Source organism: Mytilus trossulus, chromosome 5 (assembly GCF_036588685.1).
Source record: "Mytilus trossulus isolate FHL-02 chromosome 5, PNRI_Mtr1.1.1.hap1, whole genome shotgun sequence".
In the NCBI taxonomy this organism is placed as follows: Eukaryota; Metazoa; Mollusca; class Bivalvia; order Mytilida; family Mytilidae; genus Mytilus; species Mytilus trossulus.
In genome coordinates this window covers 27,948,580-27,968,912 of record NC_086377.1, presented here as the reverse complement: position 1 = coordinate 27,968,912, position 20,333 = coordinate 27,948,580, and the positions used below count along the sequence as shown (strand labels likewise).

The 20,333-nt window shown below is 30.8% G+C and overlaps 1 protein-coding gene across 1 annotated transcript; it reads right to left on the bottom strand.

The window, feature by feature from the left end:
* Positions 1-14,597: 14,597 nt before the first annotated feature.
* Positions 14,598-17,158, bottom strand: LOC134717811 (uncharacterized). Its single transcript, XM_063580305.1, has 3 exons — positions 16,633-17,158; positions 15,822-16,044; positions 14,598-15,228 (listed from the first exon to the last, which is right to left on the bottom strand). Exons 1-2 carry the CDS (start codon positions 17,156-17,158, stop codon positions 15,830-15,832), a joined length of 741 nt encoding a protein of 246 aa, XP_063436375.1. The 3' UTR covers positions 14,598-15,228; positions 15,822-15,829.
* Between the last annotated feature and the right edge of the window lie 3,175 nt (positions 17,159-20,333).

Below are 20,333 nucleotides of genomic sequence, written 5' to 3'. Positions count from 1 at the left end.
ACTATTTGTTTGTTTTCATAGTGATTAAGATTAAAGCACAATGATTACTGCTGTACCTCTATTTTTGACATTTTACCTATTAAGTCTGTTTGTTTTGTTCACACATTGTTGTCAATATGATGGAATTGTATGCGACTGTCATACAAGTGAGAGATTTAGCTAGCTATAAAACCAGCTTAATCCACCATTTTCTACATATGTAAATGTCTGTACCAAGTCAGGAATATGACAGTTGTTTTCCATTTGATTGATGTGTTGGAGCTTTTCATTTTACCATTTGATAAGGGACTTTCCGTTTTAAATTTTCTAGGAGTTCGGTATTTTTGTTATTGAACTTTTCATTGTATGTTAGACACAATTCCTCCCTGACAAAGAAAAGCAATGCTGTGTGTCCCTTCAGTTTTTTTTATGTTTTCATTTGCAAATGTAAGATAGAGGGCATATGCTTTGAAAAGGTCTCTACATTTAAAATCGAATAATTTCTTCTTGTTTTCTTGTAGATTTTCGTAAACAGTCTTTAAGAGAAAAATATCAACTGCTCATCTCGAGAAAATATTAAGTACTTGATATTTTCAAAGACGGGTATTTATGTTTTCTTACCTGAGCAGTTTTATGAGCAACTATGGGGAACAGCTGAGATAACATGTACACAACATGTCGAAATAAATAAATAAAGCAATGTCATTCGAGAAGAAAATCGATACGTGCGTTAATGTATTTCGATAAAGGTAAGCATTTTATTATATAGTTAAGCAACCCAATGTATAGGTTTGTTACATATATTTCTTCTCAAAACCGTTGTCAATTTATTTTGACGTATGAGTTTGAATGGCCCTTCGTTATCTTTCACTTCTCTTTTAAAGTATGGTATTAAAATATATTTGATTATTCCTTTAACTATTGTCTCGATATTCGGGAACCATTATGATTTTTTTAAACTGAAAGTAGACTTAATAAATGTATAACGTTCAAATCGCGTTGTTTAAATTTAAATAGAGTTGTTTCGGTTTTAATTTATTGTCAGTAGAAAAAAAAACCAATAGTATTCATTTCATTGCAGAAGGTCAGAAATCAGTAAGAAGGTGAACCCTTCTTTGCCCTTTGACATGATAAGCCGGGTTGTTAAATATCTTAGTTCACATGAAGACATGTTTTACAAGCCACACATATTACAATGACTTCGAACCGACAAGTACTTGCTCACGTTAATGCCACATGCTAAACGGGAGAGCAGAAAATACCAATTTTGAATTATTCTGTTGAACCGGCCAGTTTAGGCTTATAGAATATATAAATTGAAGATATTTTCTTTGGGGCACATACCACTTAGCGCTCACCTCTTATAAATATGTTTGAAATCGCAATATACATATCTTATGATGTAATTTTATTGTCAATAACCTACATTTATTTAAATGTATACATACACGCGAGATATATCATGAAAATTTAAAGTAGACAATGCATTAAAAATCTGTGTAAAATAATGTACGGTTTGGCTTAATGAGATTATTCTGAAAGATGTAAGTCCAGTTTCCCTTGAAAATTCAAATTATGTATTTTAGGTTGACCTTCAAAATGTTCAAATTGGTGGAAAAAGTTTTAAACCGGGGGCAATTTTCAAACAAAATTACAATATGGAATAGAAATCCCGTCATCAAAGATTCCTGTAAGATTTTAGAAAGGATGTGTGGTTTATTTTAACATGACATTAATTGAAATGGGTTTACAAATAACTGCAAACTGTTATTTTCTTAGATTTTTCCAATTTCTTTGGTCTATATAAAAATATGCATACATGTAAATATAAGTAAAACAAAAAAGATTCAACCCAAAAACCAATATACACTCGCACATTCACAATGTAACCCCTATTTCATTTTGGTCAGGAATTATTTACCGGGAAAAAACATAACCTCACTGTAGCTTGTTTGCATGTTTTGTTTCAGCAGGAGTTACCTCATTTTTATAAGTTTGCCGGTCTTTATCAATAGGGATCAACCTCTTTTACTTCAATGGAACAGATTTTCAAGATTTTGTTTTAATGATTTCATTATTTGTATCAGTAGGGCCGGCCATATTGAAGATCTTTATTTGTTGACATTTATCTACTTTTTATTGTTAGGTCGACTTGTTTTCATGAGTGTAGTGAGTTTGTAGAAAATTATAACGAGTAATTCTTGGACGGTTTGGCAATTTGGCTATATGTCATGGATTTTCATTCAACAACATACAAAATAGAGGTCAACATATGGTGATCATGTGATAAGTTACAGTCATGTTCAAATTGGTATAAGTTGTGCATCATTACTTCCCGACTTGTTTTTTTTGTACTCGTATAAAGAAGATTCATAGAGAACCTTCTCAATGATAAATAGAAATAGCATCTTGCAAAAGTCTTTAATTTCACTTTCATTGATGACATCCCGTCACTAAATTACCCAAATTTTAATTGTTGGTAACGTCTCATATATCCCAGTGAACTGGATATTTAGGATACTACAGAAATAAGATGCCTGATTCACACCTTCATCTTTTCTTCGATATTGACGATTTGAACTAGAATTGATGACGAACGTGATGACTTAAATTTTCAAATTGTCAACGTCATTTACATTTATCATGTAATACGTTACGCTCGTGCATGTTCACACAATGCGGAATTCATTAACAGTGGTGTGAAATATTCCAGCAGAGTAATAAGGAACATATTAATAGACACTTCATAAGATTAACGGTCCCCCATCACGAATTGGTTGATTGATACGATGTGTCTTAACCCACTATCGATAGAAACAAGAATAATCGTCTGATCTGTAATTTGACCGATTGTGTCCAATTTCCGACTGGAACATTTTGAATAAGTGTTTATTATCATGACACGTGATTCTAACCCTGCCGACGTACCTTTTCTCGCTTTTTGGGGAGTTCATACGATTACTCACCTATAGTTTGTGACTAACATTTGTCTATTTTAAGAACGATAAACTGCTTTGGCCTAAATCTAAATCATACGAAAAAATGTAATTCAGCATTATGCTGCATGTATATAAAAACTATTGAGATATGATTGTCGGTGAGAAAACTATTTACAAGAGACCACAGAACAAAGATATTTAAAAGAACATGTCATCGTACGGTCTTCAGGTATAGAACCACAAGTTCAGGCCCGGTCGAAAAGAACATACAAGAAAGAAGTAAATATTTTAAACCAAAAAGTTCCTACGCATAGCTGTATCTTTGTCAATAGGAAGAATATTTAGGTAGTGTTTGGTATCAAATGAAAGCTTGGGGACACTGTAGAACCCTTGTTGAAAGTTTCTTTTGAGTAATAAAGAAGTATATGAAATTTTAAATTGGAGAACACATTAACCCTGTTGTTAAGATCAGAAGTACATGTTTTTGTACTATCAAACTTCCGGGAACCAGTATGCTCTAATATGCAATTAAAGGTATGTTGCATTTTTCAACACAAGTCAGGATAAGGTATAGTTTTGACATGAAATAACTGCGACTTTTATTTGAACTTAAGACAAATTAGCCATTAATGCTTGAAATTGCAGAATTTAACATAGAAAGCAATGGGGCTATGCATAAGTGGTTTTATACCTTAAACAATGAACAACTACCATACCATATAGTAAAATATGCCAAACTTAAGAAAATTCAAACCAAAAACTAATAGCCTGAATTATGCGGAAAAAATCATCTAAAACTGCTATGGCAGACAGCAACTACCAACAAACATTAGTTTCTAAATACACCTGACCTTGTTGAGACGAACAGACAATGATTAGTTGTATATATATTTATATAGACTTCCAAAGATCCTCAAAAGGGAAACAAAAAAAGAGACACGCTTAGAGTTAAAAACTGTAATTATTAATAAAAAATTACATGGGTATTTTACAACAATAGGTTTCTTATTATGTATTCGTCAACTAGTGCTGTATGTGGAATTCAAATGAGTTTGTTTTAGGATAGACATTCCGTGTTTCTTTGACAAAAATGTTTGATGATCACAGCATCAAATCTGCCTAATTCCAATTATATACAACAAACATGTTTTGTCATAGTAGCTACAACAGTTATCAGGACACTGAAGTTTGAATATTTTTACATAGTATTACTTAGTGAAGATAGAGTTATCTTTCTTTAGTTTATCAGTACACTTATATTTTATATTATAAAAGAACGATGTTACATGTCCTTGCCAGTTGTCTGAAGTAAAGTAAAATCAATTATCTCATCATGGAGATACAATACTTTAAATCCGAGCGTTTTCCAAAATAGTTCTCAGCAAAAATAAAAAATAAATAAGAAAATAGGATGAATGTATCGCATAAGGTGATTACTTTATCAACGGACCTATACTAATTCCGAAATGCCGTTTGTTTTTATTGCAACGTTTCTGTAAAGATATCTAGACATTAGGATTGATCAGTATAATAGAATAGAGAATTTAAACGGGGAATGTGTCAAAGAGACAGCAACCCGACCAAAGAGCAGAAAAATAGCCCAAGCTAAAGATTGGTTTTTAATGCAGCGAGAAAATCCCGCACACAGAGGCGGCCTCATCTTGCACCTTTAGAAAGCATTATTCATTCTATCCAATTTCAGATGCAAAATGGTTTTTTTCATGGAGTCTCTTGTCAATTGCACTTTAACATGATTGTTACTTTTCTAATTTATATTTCCATAGTATTTAAACATTCATGTAGAAATTGTCTAGTTTAAAAGAGGGACGAAAGACACCAAAGGGACAGTCAAACTCGTAAATCTAAAACAAACTGACAACGCCATGGCTAAAAATTAAAAAGACAAACAGAAAAACAATAGTACACATGTTAAAAATCGTTTGAATTTCATGTTTTCCCCTCTTGCGAGAGTTACTTTTACATACAAGCTAAGAATAAAGAGTATGAAAAAAATTATATTACAACATTTGACATTTTTGACATTTTCTTCAGCTTATTAATTAAGTTATTTCCCTTTAATCATTAGATATAAAAACATTCAAATTAAATGCGTGAAATGATATTGTAAACTACAGGTCAACATGTTAAACAAAACCTACACGTAAACATCGATGATCGACTTCAGTGTAGATCAACGCTCTCGGTAAATTAAAAACTCTAGCACCAATTATTTGTACGAATGTGGCCAGCTGTTGCACGTCTAAATTTCTGTCCTTATTCAATATACCCTCATTTTTCAGTGTTATTTTAAAGTTTCACGTCCAACCTCACTGTCGACCTCCTATTGCACGACCTACCTATTGTGTTTTAAAAAAAATATGTGTTATAGTCATGAACATGCATGAAATATTTGCTACTGGACGTAAAGCAAACAACAATCAATCAACTTCATGAATTGTGTCATGTACTAAGCACTCAAAGACAAGATCTTGTAAAATGCTATAATGTACAATTTCCATTTAAATTTTTATGTTTTTTTCTCTTCAATGTATTAAATAACTGACTGCTTCTAAACAGGTTTTAAATATAATTTTACCATGGTTCTTATCTACTGTTTTAATACTATTTATAACATGTGATTTTTTTTAGTCAGGCAAGGATAAAACGCAGAAAGGTGAAAGTTTTGTCAGGGGGTTTTTGCTTCATTTATACATGAAAATGTAAAATGAAAAACTAAAATTAAAGAGTTTGTTTTCATATAATACATTAAACCTGCGAAAATATCTCACCTAAACAAGTTTTGATCGGGCCGGTGAAACATAATTGATGCTATAGATGTTACATTTATGCTTTTTAATACGATTTTATTCATTGAAGTTTGCATGCATTGTTTTTATTTAAAAAAAACACGAAAAAAGCAAGATCTATTAATTAATTTGACTCATTAGACAACACTAATCATTTCGCATTCGCAAGTAACATGAGTAACGTAATGTACGAAAATTACAGAATGAACATTTACCGGATGAATATTGTGAAGGACCTTATGCATATAGGTCTGTTCGATTAAAAGTTCTAAAACAAGCTGTTTAAAAAGCTAATTGTTGGAAGAGTTTACTTACTGTTTTCTAAGGTCTGGTCTTCACAAAAATGGCTTTTCAAATCCCCTTGCCCTTCAGGCTCGGGGATTAAAACACCCGTTTTTTTTGGAGGTCTTTTAATATCAATATTTACTAATCATTGAACTTGTACTATTACATAATAAACGTGTTATTAACGAATGAATAATATTTAACCGGATTGTGTGAATAGAAATATACACGTTATTACGAAAAAGTTAGTTGTGTAGGGTGTTAAAATATGGTAGAGAGATTTTGTTACCATAATTCGTAAACAAATGTAATAACAAGAATACCAAACTCAAAGACTTACAAAAGGGGAGTCTATAAACCTAATCAAAATCAAATGATCGACTATAGCAACCAAAGGAACGACTAAAAAACAACCGACATACTCCAGACTTCGTAAAGGCATTTTCAGAAGAGTGTATTGCAATTCAAAATAAGGCCGATCAAAAAAACTTATCAAAGATAAGCGGTATGTTGTTTGCCTCACCAGACAAGCATTTTTCTCACATAAGACTTATCAGTGGCTATCGTATTAAATCAGTTGGAAGGCAAAATTGACGACAATTGCGAAATTGTGTGCCATCTGTGCTTGGTGGGGTGGGGGAGGGACATACTTTCAAACCTTTAGATTAAAATAAAATCACCCTAAGCTTTTTGTTATTATTTTTCTTTTTATCGTGCTATTACACTGTTCTTAACATTATTTTAGAAGGCGTTTCGTATGTTTAGATTGATTTCTTCATATACTTAGATATGAAAAATTAGCATGCTGCATAAACGTCAAGGCATTTACACAGTTAAATTGTTTGACTATAACCTATCTGATATAATACAATCTTTGTGGTAGCAAGAAATAATTAGATTTATAAGAATTACTCCTTTGCCTGATCCCATACTTTGAGACATTCTTTTCTACAACAATATCATTATATTAATATTCCCACTGCATATATAATATCCTGGCCACCTTCTTAACTTACGATCATCGTATCAGTTTACGATCCGTTTACATGTGGTTCTACGTTCCCGTTACGTGTGTTTCACAGAGTCATCGTAAAGGACTACTAAGTTGGTCGCAAGTTACGTGCTCTGTATCGTCGTAAGTCTATCGTAAAACAGAAGAGTGTTTTCTTTCATGTCCGCACTTTCATCGAGTATGGCATGCCAAATAAATATTTTCGATAATTATTACTATTGTCGAATTATGACGATGTTTTTATATCAATATTAATGCAAGTCAAGAATTTTAGCCCATTTTCTATACATATGTTTTTATATGTTGTGATGTTATGCTATTGTTTCAGAAAAAGGGAGAAGGTTTGGGCCCATTAAAACGTTTAATCCCGCTGCAAATGTTTGCACCTGTCCTAAGTCAGGAATCTAATGTACAGTAGTTGTCGTTTGTTTATGTAATATATACGTGTTTCTCGTTTCTCGTTTTGTTTATATAGATTAGACCGTTGGTTTTCCCGTTTGAATGGTTTTACACTAGTTATTTTGGGGCCCTTTATAGCTTGTTGTTCGGTGTGAGCCAAGGCTCCGTGTTGAAGGCCGTACTTTAACCTATAATGGTTTAATTTTTGAATTGTTGTTTGGATGGAGAGTTGTCTCATTGGCACTCACACCACATCTTCCTATATCTATATAAGATATATGACACTTTTATTATAGATATACATGTACATTTAATACAGAATTTAGTACAATTAAAGAATTATGCAAGTATTTCTGACTAACAATCGAGTTACGTATCACATTGCACAAATACTTTCTTTCATTGAAATTAAATTACGACGTCGGCTGAGACTAAATGGTATATATTGTACATTCCATATATTAACAACACTTTGAACAAAATTTGTATTACTATTCTTTACTTTTTTAGGACAAAAACAGTTAAATATATTAAACAAAACTATCTGTCACAGTGGGGGTCTGGATTGAGGGCAACGAGGGGGAGGGGAGGGAGGGAGTTGGTTCTTCATTTCTTTATTCTGTAATTCTTTGGTCATTCTTATCCATTTAGTAAGAAATATGCTTATTCTTTGATTTATGTGTCCTGTTTTAATCTGCCATTGCACTATACACAAATGACCCCATTTATCAATTTTGATTAAGATCTGATTGAAACCAAACACGGAAAAATATAAATATTTTAATGTATTTGTAATAATTTGGATATATGGGATAACAAGCAGTAAATCAGATGAAATTAAGTTATATTTGATCTTTATATCTTGTTTATGATGTGAGGTAATGGTACTATGAATTCGAAGCTGAGCATTAAGTTTTATAACATATACAGCAGCATTAGTTATCCGACATTAAGAGTAATCTGGAATCTGATAGAAAAAAATTTGATCACCAGAACTAAATTTTATTATTGATAGCCCAACTTTCCAACAAAATATAGAAAACAAATATCCTATCAATCAATTGTTTTGGAGAATATTAATTTAAAAGTATATTTAAAATTGATTCGTAATGAAAAAACTTGTTTTACCCCTCAAAAAATCTAAAAGAATGTCATCCCTCCTCGAGCAGTCGTTTTCCAGACCTAAGCAATAAATTGTTGTTTTAGATTGGAAAGAATATGGATCTTACAAATATAAAAATGAAGACGTAAGAATCACTCCGGCGAAAGCGACGTTTTGATTCTGAAATTCCCTTCAATTGTTCACAATTTTGACTTTATAAAGAAACTAAGGTTTCAACTCCATCAATCAGGTTGACCTTCGACTGATTTGGCTATTAATTAGGTCCTTGTTGGTCAGATAGCTCTTCAACTGTTTCTGTTCTTTTTGCATCCTTGGTTCTAAATATTCGGCTCTAAGCGGGAGTGATAAATCGAGAATAGCTCTTTGATTGTATGAAATTTATAACTAGTTGTTTTATGGTACAATCATCTATTTCTTAATAAATGAATAGTAAGCATATATTAATGCCCAATTGTTCTAAATATTTGAAGAAATACAACAAATTATCCGTAATTCGATTTTTAAGGCTACTAATTTAAGCATGGATGTGATTTGGGTACTCCTTAGTTCAGAATCATGGACCGTTTGGTGATCTATTCAAACTCATTTTTTATGATTCAGAATAGATTCAGAATTAAATTGGTGGAACCATATAGTGAATAATGATACATCTACAAAATAAACAAACAACTATGTATCTAAATAGTCGTAATAACTTCCATTGAGCACGAAACTAATCCATATCAGATTTTATTTATTGGGATATTCTAAAATACATTTCTTTTTTGGCAGAAATTACAAAAAAAACATAATAATTGGTTTGTTTGTGAAACACTGATTTCAGATTTACATTGTACACAAAATATTATAAAAATGTTATGTTCCAACCTTCTAACATTTGCGGCATCTTGATCAAGAATAAAGAACACTGCAGCCATCTTACATATGGTTATATTCATATTCGCGGAAAAATTACGATCGAGATACGCGTACGGACCAAATACTCATATGATACGGAACAGATGCAAACCTATCTTCATGCATGCAGACAGGCCACGGGGCATATTCAATATGTAGTTTTTTATTTATTTTTCTCGACTGTAGATGAGTGCCAAAGACGGAGTTATTTTACTTCCAAAAAAGTAGATCCAAAAATTATTATCTAGTGAAAACTGTATCGTTTTAATGTGTATATACTATTATAACTTTGTATATTGCGTTGGCGAAAAATTAGTAAAAACTTATTATACATATTGTATTTATATGTTCATTAGGAGCTCTTTTAATGGGAATAAAACATCCTTCTTTAAACTTTTTGTCGATTACCACCTATTTATTAAATTGTTGAGACGGAGAAGCCGGTAGTAAATAGGATGAGTTAAAAGTGAGTAATACCTAAGATTTGCATTACGTACTGCTTGCACAAACAAATTGACCATTAGAAGAAAGTGTAGTTCTAATATTGAAGATTCTTCTTCGTCTTCTAACATTTGCGGCTTATTGATAGAAAAAAAAGAACACTGCTGCCATCTTACTAGATATGAATGGTTTAATTCATATTCGCCGAAAAACTACGATGGAGATACGACTGGGTATAGCTGTAGTAAGTTACGACAGGATTTACGTATTATTTACGATCATCTTTACTTACGACGGCTATGTGAAACGTCTGTAAAACCAAAGATACCCAGTTCAACTATTTAACAGTTAAAATGCATATTATAAACGGACTGGATGTGTATATGATGCATGAGTTCAAGCATTATTTAAAGATCTGTAAGACTTGTCGCTCGCAGGTTCACACTTTGTATCAGTGTCACGAATACCTATCAGAAATTTGGTCGGTCCGGACTTAACTGCATACAAACCTTAAAAAGTTGTTATGGGATGAGCACCGTAGCCATATAACAGAAGGATGACATTTTATTTGTCTTTGTATATTTTCAACCTTAACCATGTGAACTGTTTAGTCCATTTTTAGTACTATACTTTTGGCGTGGCTCGGTATCTATTCATCCAACCACTGTGTTAGTGTGCCAATGTCAGTTTTGTATTTTTGTCTTTCATTTTGCCTATGTACTTTGTCTATAGAGTGTCTATTTGCCATTTTGGTTTTTATTTTTGTTGAAAAGGTTATTTCATTTTATAGTAAAATAGAATAAAACACAATGCTAACTGCTGTTGCCCAATTTTTGATATTTTTACGTATTATGTTTGTTTTTTTTGCTCACACATTGTTGTCAATATAATGGAATTCTATTCTTCTGTCATAGAAATGAGAGGTATAAATCCATGTATAACTACCATTTTCTATATAAACATAAATAATTTAATCTGCCTCATATGATTTTAGAAGCATAATAAAATAATGCAAATATTTTGATAAAAAATATAGTACAACCAAACACATCTAAATGTTTTTTTTAGTTAGACGGAAATGATTCATTTCATCACATCATGTTTCAGTTTTTCATCACGTGATTTCAAATAATCCTTATGACATTACGTAACTTATAAATAGATGAAAAGTGTTGAACATATGTGCTGGATAAATTACTATCTACATCGGTAAGGTTTTGTTTTATTGTATAAAAACTATGCTTAAATTTTGTAAATCAATTACTGCCAATATGACACCGGTCAGAAATTAATTCAAACCATTCTTCATATAATATCGAAGTTGTTTCAATGATGCAATTTCCCGTCGTCAGATAAAAAAGTCGGTGAAGTAGATAATGATACGTAATTAATTAAAAATGCAGTAGGTACAGTATTGTATATGTTTTAACTGAATCGCTTTCTGCCAACAAAATTTTACCGGACGTTTATATAATTTTTATAATTTAAGCTTATTTGAAAAGGTTATAAGGTAAGAATCAATCAGTCGGTATCCAGTTGTCATGATGCAAATAAAATTCTAGACCGGAGTTCTTTATAAAATGAATTTAATAAATGTAAAATATTTAAAAAAAAAACACACACTTTTTTATTATATAAAAGATATATATATATATATTTACACATGTATGTGTTTAGGAAGTACATTTTGTCAATTGTTTAGATATTAGCTGACTGGGTTATAAATGATATTAATGATTCATAAATTATGGGAATGGCATTTTTTATAGGAATCCTATCACAACACACAGATTATTGAAAATAAAATCGAATATATTGTGTATGCAAATTTCGGTTAAAAGAAAACAAATTATGTTGAAGAAGATATTAATAGACACATGCATCTCGTTTTATTTAAGGAAGTGAATTATTATCATCGGAATGAAATAACTAATATTATTTGATAAATATCGGCAACTAATAATTACTTAAATCAGCACCAATCCTTTTCACTTTAGATTTATTTACTGTTGTGTCCATTCGCCTTTTACCCAAAAAAAAATATTTACTGTTTATGAAATGTCCGCATTCTTTCTTTACAGTATCTAGATTTCAAACTTGTATTGTTTATGATAAGTTTATTAAATTTAATGAACCATATTTAAATGACAAACGCTTATTATGACATTCACCATTTTACATACATAAATGTGCGTGTGATTTTGTTAACAATGTACAATTTGTTAACATTTGAAGCAAATCAATAAAATTCAAAACAGCTGCTTTTCCGATTTATAAATAATTTGATGAATCATAATTATAAACGACTGACAGTGTTTTAAATATCATAGCATACGAAGTTTCATTCAATTTTCATAAAATGAAATGATAACATGTCAATTCGAATATTATATTGAGAGATATTTCCAAAATTTTCTTTTCTAATTTTGTTGTATTTTATTGTATTACTGCCTTGAATTTTTATTCCTTCTAATGGACATATTACCACTGGTTGCCAGTTTTACATTGATTTAGTAGATTATAAAGCTCCCTTTTAATTTCTATCTTCTTTTTACATATTAGAGCTGCAGCAAATTGTCAGGGTAATTAAATATTATCAAATCTGTTGTATCATTTTTTGTTTACATACAACTCCTTCTGCATTGACAAAATGATTTCCATTACTACATATATATGTAGTATACAAAATACTGAAGATAGTGTGAAATCGATGCGATACTGTATATTAAATACTATTATCCTCCTTAACATAAAAATATCATCAGAAAAATAATCCTCATATTAAAATATAATTCGAAAATAAAAGATGAATTAAATACAAGTATATTTTAAACTTTTTATTTTTAACAGTCTGTACGGGAAATTATAGATGTATAAATGGGTCGATAAGGTAATATCCTTTTAATTTTCAATCTATTAAATTTTATTTAGAACTCAATGTGGAGTAATAAATTTTGATTTAAGTGCTAAAGATTTTTCACATTTTAAAGAAAAGAAAAAATATATGTTAGCAAAAATAGTATGCTTATGCATCAAATTTATCTATTTTTTTTTTACAAAATACCACAGAATACATTGATCTTATTTGACAAATTTGACGCTAGAATTTAGAAATATAAAAATAGACGCATATATTTCCTAATTACGCCTAAGAATTTTGATTTGTTTAAATAAATGTATAAATTCTTCAAAATTTATATATAGCATGTTTTCTCTTCCTTCTTTACGCAAAGACACCGTTAATATTGTTTCACTACTTGCATCATTTTAATGTAATAACGTGCTGAATTTGTACCTATGATAATGATTCAATAGATATTTAAAAAGTATCGAAATATTCAAAATTAGATACATTATAATGTAAGTAATATTGGTACTTTTCTACTGACGGTGAAATAAATGTTAAATAATATGTTCTCCTTATTATAATTTTGTCATTTCCTTTTTTGTTATACCCCTGCTTACTCCTGAAACCTTTAATATATTCCCATAAATACTAAAAAAACTGTACCGAAGAAAAACACCCCTTATTTTATTGGCGTATTCAAAATAATTTGATAGACTTTTCAAAGAAAGACATGAACATGTAATCAATGTTTTTGTCAAGTGTGCAGTTATACACCCACTATATATAACACGCATTTTCACACCGGAAATAAATTTCTATTTTAGGATTCATTAATGTAAATATTTGGCATGCAAAATAACTTGTTGTGGGTAGTTGTGCTAATTAATGTAAGACTAAATATGAATAATGACTTGGTTGGATTGTTTTGTATTATTCTTTTTAGTGTCTCAGTTGTTGCAGCAGTTTGTTTTCGTAGTTTTTCATTTTTTGCCATGGCAATGTCAATTTTTTATTGTTTTTTTTGCCATGGCAATGTCAATTTGTTATTGTTTTTTTGCCATGACATTGTCAATTTGTTTTCAACTTATGAGTTTGAATATCACTTTGGTATCTTTTTCATGTATAGTTTACGACACACTTTATATATATATCTATATCTAATTATCAATATTGCCTTTCAAATATGTTCGTCGGGAATAGTTCCTGTATATAGAGAATAATACATGGCAAAATCCGTCTCACATGCCGTATCATCCCGAGATACCAACATCAGCCCGAGGGCCCTTAGGATTTTGCCATGTATTATACGCTTTATCATATATTTAAACAGGAGAGTATAAAGGAATTGCTTACTGATCCAGAGCACCTGGACAGGAATTACCTTCAGATTTTTGTTTGCCATGTTGTGTAAGCTTTATCATAAATAGGAATTACATCCGAGGCACATTTGTAACCTTACAATTTAGGTCCTGTTGCACATAGAAATATTTTGTTTAATGTATATTTTTGTTATTTTTTTTAGGTTTTGTATGATCCTATTTCAATGAGTTCTTTTTATCCTCCTTTAGTAATATGGTTGTACTGTATAACACACATTTTGAAAAAAACTGTAAATAAATAATAAAAAAAGTAACAATACATCAACAATTTAATAACAAGAATATAGAATATAAACAATTTAGTCAGAATCACTACTGTCATAAATAACCCATTTTCTTTTTTTCTGGGTTTGTCTCTGGTAAATTTCTTTAGTTAATTATAACATTCCCTATTACAGTAGCACCTTAGAGAATGGACGGCACAGAATAATTCTCAGACATACGGACAGACATATCAGTGTTTTTCTGAACTAAGTTGCTAGATTTCTTGCAATTATATACATGTATATCATTATGAATATCAAGTACTTCATAGTTTTCAAAGTTTTCTATGTCAAGCAGTGTGTTTTCTATCATTTCCTGCGATGCTCTTACTAAAACCCTGTCGTCATCATCATCCGGAATTGTATCAACATTATTTAAGTTAGCAGTACTATCACCTGGTTGAATAGTATTCTGATTAATATCTGTAGTACTACTGTCACCTGGTTGAATAGTATTCTGATTAATATATGTAGTACTATCTTGGTTTGAAGTAAATGTACATAGCACCTTTGACATATCTTTTTGTTGTTGAAACGAAGCACTGGAGTAATTGTTTATAGAACTAAGGCTTTTATGGCCAGAATGTTGTTGAACTAAAGTATTCTGAACACCTGCATGTAATGCCTGTTTTTCGGGCACTATGATTGACTTTACGGCCCTGTATACAGGCTTCATCTGTCATAGATTTTATTATATTAGATAGTGTGTTTTTTCCCATTGGTTGGTTTATGAACCATTCATCACCATAGCCTTTATTGTTGATGCCAACATAGAATTTGGAGTCATCTGCTTTCATTTTCTCTGGACTCTTTCCTGCATACATCAAATACAAACTTACTGGACATCTAGGATCACCTGAAAAAAATACATAATGTAATAAAATTGAGAGAAAAAAATGTGTGATGTATAGTCAAGGTTTTTCTTTTATTCCCCCACTTTATATTTAACTTTAAAAGTGCAGTTTCTAAGTATATAAAATATATATGTATAGTAGAATTTCATATTGTGTAGTAAGTCTTGTTAACATCAACTTCCAGATAGTACGATATAATGTTTGTTTTAATATAAATGCACATTGTGTAATGTATATATTATATTTGTCAGTAGAAAATCTAACTCTGACACAGCTGTTTGGTGTAATTTTCAGACTGTACATGTTAGTAATGGCTGAGAAAGTGTGCTAACGCTAGTGTAGCAGAAAGATGGAGAGTAAAATAATTTATCGCACATTGAGGTTGTCAATGAAAATAACAATATATCATATGTAATATACATGTAGCTATAAATAGATTATCTTTGGTCATCTCAACTTGATTGCCTTGCTCACTTTCACTATATACTATCTCAAGTGAGAAAATTAATCTCATTGAGATGACCAACAAAAATCTCTAAATATTCTTTCAAGCAGGGTTATGATTATGCTTAATACATGAAAACTTTTTATCTACCTTTATTTTCAAACATCTTGGGGGGAAAATGCCCTCGCGTCACTCGTTGCACCTGACCTTGTCTTGGTTGCCCTCTCTGTAAACTCCAGATACCTTTCTCCTGCTGATGTTTTTTTTAGGTCAATATCCCCCCATCTTAAATTTTGATGTTCCAGTCTTGATCTCATTCCAAAAAACATACTGTTGTTTAAGAAAACAGTGTTTGTTAACGCTCTTGGATTAGCTGAAAAAATACAAAACAACTTATTTTTCAAATAAATTAATAAAAATTAATGTCAATCATTACCACAGCATGTTTTATGTCTAAATTCTTTTTAAATAAAATGGATTATTTTGTTAATGTTAGTTATAAAACACCATGCTAAATAACCAACACTTTTTTGTGTGAGATCTTGGACTTTTACATTAGTCCAAGGTGAGATGAAGCCTACAAGTAATTTTTTTTTTTGCCAAAATAATAAATGTTAAACTACAGAAAAAATATTTGTATATTGTTTAACGCCAATGAGGTATATGCATGCATCGTACATATACAGTAACGTTATTGGTACTTGTAAACAAAACGTTCATTAAGGATAGCTGAATACAAGAAGATACATGTATTATCATGATCATGTATCATGAGTCACGTACTATGAGCCGAAAGGTTAAGGCGAACCTTCAATCAGTTAGTATTGGAGATATATATGGAGAGCACAAACTTTATATCAGACAGACGCATAAAATAAAAAGTATTTTAATGCGAAAAACATCATGTGGTCTATTTAATTGCTTTTTTTTTTTTCATTTTTATTGTGAACTCTAATTTTACCTGCTCCTAGAAGTTTCTTTTGATACAGTATATCAATCTTCTCCTTTGTCAGTGGTTCAGCTTTTTTTGGTTTATTTCCTTTTCCATTCTGACGAAGTAGTTTTCTTTTAGACATTAGTACATCTCTTGAATGCTTGAACTCCTTGTCTTTGATTAGGTCTATATTACAGTGTTTTACGGTCAAATGTCTATTTATGCTGCCTTGAATAGATTTTAATGTGTCTGGTTCATAATCCCCTCCATCACACTTTTTGGCAGTCATGAAAAATCTTGCTAGCAAGAGGTCAAGTTCCTGAGGAGGAATCTCATGAAATTCCCGTAGCTCATTTTGATCGGAAAGCCATGTTTTTAACTTGTTGACATCTGACTTTGTCTTCCTACTTGTATTTTTATTTCTCATTTGGTCGATGAATTCATCTGTAGTCATCTGCTCAGCAGCACGATTGCGTTCTGAAACATCTTGAGCCAAACGATTCATTACTTCTTCTCCCATTTGAATGCTGTGCGGGCTCCGTGGCAACTCCATTATATCAACAGATGATCAATGTTGTCGTCTGCTGAATGAAAAAAGTCCGAGAGACTCCGTATAGAATACGAACGAGAAATCCGAGAAGGGGTGCGATAAAGGGTGCGCATCAATGTTGCGCGATATGGATTACACAGCAGGCTATTTATCACATATCCAAAACTACTGTATTTACTACCAAACATATGATAAATATAAGTACAACCTTGCTTTTCATATATACCAAAGAATATGGAATTATATGTCCAGCTAGCGTATTTGCCAATTAAAGAAGGCACACATTTGTTTATATACAGCTGATCCTATCAAAATGGGGTTATACATGAGTTTATATACAACTTTTTATAGTTGTTTAAAACTCAAATTATTTCGGTCACAATACATATCCATACGGATACACTAGCAACGAGAAAACAAAATATGAAAAGGTCTTCTGTTTATTGATATCACCACTCAAGTATTTTCTTTTGATATTCAATGAATTTGGTTCATCTAGACATTACATAAACATCTATCTCAAAATTCATTTTGAAAGAATTATAAGTGATAGCAAAAGAACGGAAATAAAGCTTCATAGGTTTAGTGAGTACTACATATATGTGCCTATTAACCGACTAAGACATGTATACAGTCATGTATACTAAACAATGTTATATCATGGTATATAAACAAACATGAATTATATTAACAGAAAATTGGGGGTTTACGCCAATGATACAGGAAACCAGCAACAAAAACAAAGCTGTATAAGATATAAACAATATTTGAGGTCAGGTGTATGTACTCTAGTCTCTAGGTCAATAATAAGGTATATACAACAAAAAGAAAAATAACAAAAATATCGACCACAAACATGACAAAGGAAAGTCCAAAACGGAAAGTCCCTAATCAAGTGGCAAAATAAAAAGCTCAAACACTTAACAAAGAATGGAAAACTACTGTCAAATGCCTGACTTGGTTTAGGCATTTTCTAATGTAAAAAATGGTAGGTTAAACCTGTTTTTATAGCTAGCTTTACCTCTCACTTGTATGACAGTCACATAAAATTCCATATGTTGGGTTAGTGAATTACTCTGGGATTGAAAATTTAAGTTAAAAATATTACTATTGATTAATATTATATGTCCATGTCTGGCTTTATATACTTTCAATTGATACTGTAGGACTTGTATATCCAAATTTTACTGATTAACATACGATGATAAAGAATTATGATACCTATGTCAGAAAACTACCATGAAAAAATTCCATAAACACACCACCACAATTATCAGTCACATCTTGTTCGGTTATTTGGAGGCCAATCAATAATGAAAATGCAAATTCTAATCAAATGTCATTTTTTAAAGCGACGAGGAATGTTATATTGATGTACCCGATTTAAAAAGAGGTGGCTCACAAAAGACAAAAGAAAATAACACTTATATATGTATAAGCCCATGCCACCAAATTTAATTTATATATTTAGTAAATAATGACCAACAGTTCAGTTTTTGAGTGCAATTTGGACAATTGCATAAAAGAAGACCATGCACAATCTAAATTAAATAGAAAAAAAATTTGATAGAATCCATTAAAATGTGCAATCTATTTAAATTACAAATTAAATAAATCCTCACAGGAAATTGAATATATTTGTAATAAAAAGCTATTTATTTACACAATGTAGACTTAATGTACCAGTAATCACTCAAAGTAATCTGAAGTTTTAAATTCCAGAGATCTATTCCATGAAAACTGTCTAAAAAAAATCATTTACTTCTTATTAAACTGTGGTAGTTTAAGACATTTCTAATTTAAATCTCAAATCAATAATGCAATGTATTCAATTGAAGGTTTTCCAGTAAAAACTATTTTCATTGATTAATAAAACTCGCCTTTTCTATAACAATCCTTTATCACTATCCCTTCAACAATTTGTCCTTTTTTCGTCAAAGTAACGCTTTTACTGCTATTCTTCATCTCAAACTGAGGCCTTATATAGAATGTTTTGCTACTGTTACCTCTGATATAGTATAAACCATTATGTACGGCTTCAGATTACCAATGGTTCTTGTTTGGTTTGTGTTGCTCAATCTAAGGGTAACTGTGTGGTGTTTTGTGAATTGCTGTTTGTCTGTTAATATTATTTGAATTATTTATTTTTTTGGACGTCTACGTCTTTTGTTGTTGTTTTTTTTACTTCTACGTCTTTGGTTGTTTATTCTTAACTTCTTCCCCTTTGGTTGTTTTTTTTTCACTTCTACGGCTTTGGTTGGTTTTTTGGTCTTCTACGTCTTTGGTTGTTGTTTTTTTTTTCTTCTCCGTCTTTGATTGTTTTCTGGACTTTCACGTCTTTGGTTTTTTTTTTAAATTCTACGTCTTCAGTTGGTTTTTAACCTCTTGGTTTCGTCTTCTCCCTTTTTGTAAAATGATCATATTCATGGTTTATCTGTGCTATGTATGGTACAGCAGTACCTGTTAATTTGTTTGTTTACTTTTATTATTTTTTAAATGATACTCTTTGCATACTATTGTGAACTATTTCGGTCACATTTATCGATAAAGCTCCTAAGTAAACATTATACTTACAAAATGAAGAAATAATAAGCATTATATACAACAAATAGCCCTTGGATTGGATGATACAGAAATATAGAAATCCTTTTAGGCATTAAAAGTTGATATTCACCATCCATAACATGATTATAGAACACAAGAAATTTAACATAACTATTTTTCTTTCATTTATTTTTATTTGTAGTTAAATGCCTGTCAGAACTAATGACTTTGCCCATTTTTCCTTCAAAAGTATAATGTGATATAATAAAAGACAGATATTCAATTTCTTTTAGAAACTTACTTTTCTGTTTATATAATTTGTATACTTACAAGGTAATTACAATATTTCAATATTCCGTATCAACTTCACAAATAAGACATGATGGTCTTGAAGTATAGATTCTAGGTACTGACGTTGTTTATCATCTAAATAACGTGTTATACTGTTCTTTTATTTGTCTTTGTAAATCATTTACTTTACTGTTTAGTTCACTTTTGGTAATATTCTCTTGGCGTGGCTCGGTACTTATACATCCCGCTATTGTATTATTGTGCTATTGTCATTATTTTTATTCTTGTCTTTCATTTTGCTTATATGTGCTTTGTCTATATGCCATTTTGTTTTTCTTTGTTG

Bases quoted from the DNA above. Each gene is read 5' to 3' on its own strand.
- LOC134717811 (XM_063580305.1), bottom strand. From the start codon at position 17,158: ATGGAGTTGCCACGGAGCCCGCACAGCATTCAAATGGGAGAAGAAGTA. The intron at 16,045-16,632 runs GTAAAATTAGAG...GTATTTTTTCAG, and splicing joins AAAGAAACTTCTAGGAGCAG to CTAATCCAAGAGCGTTAACA.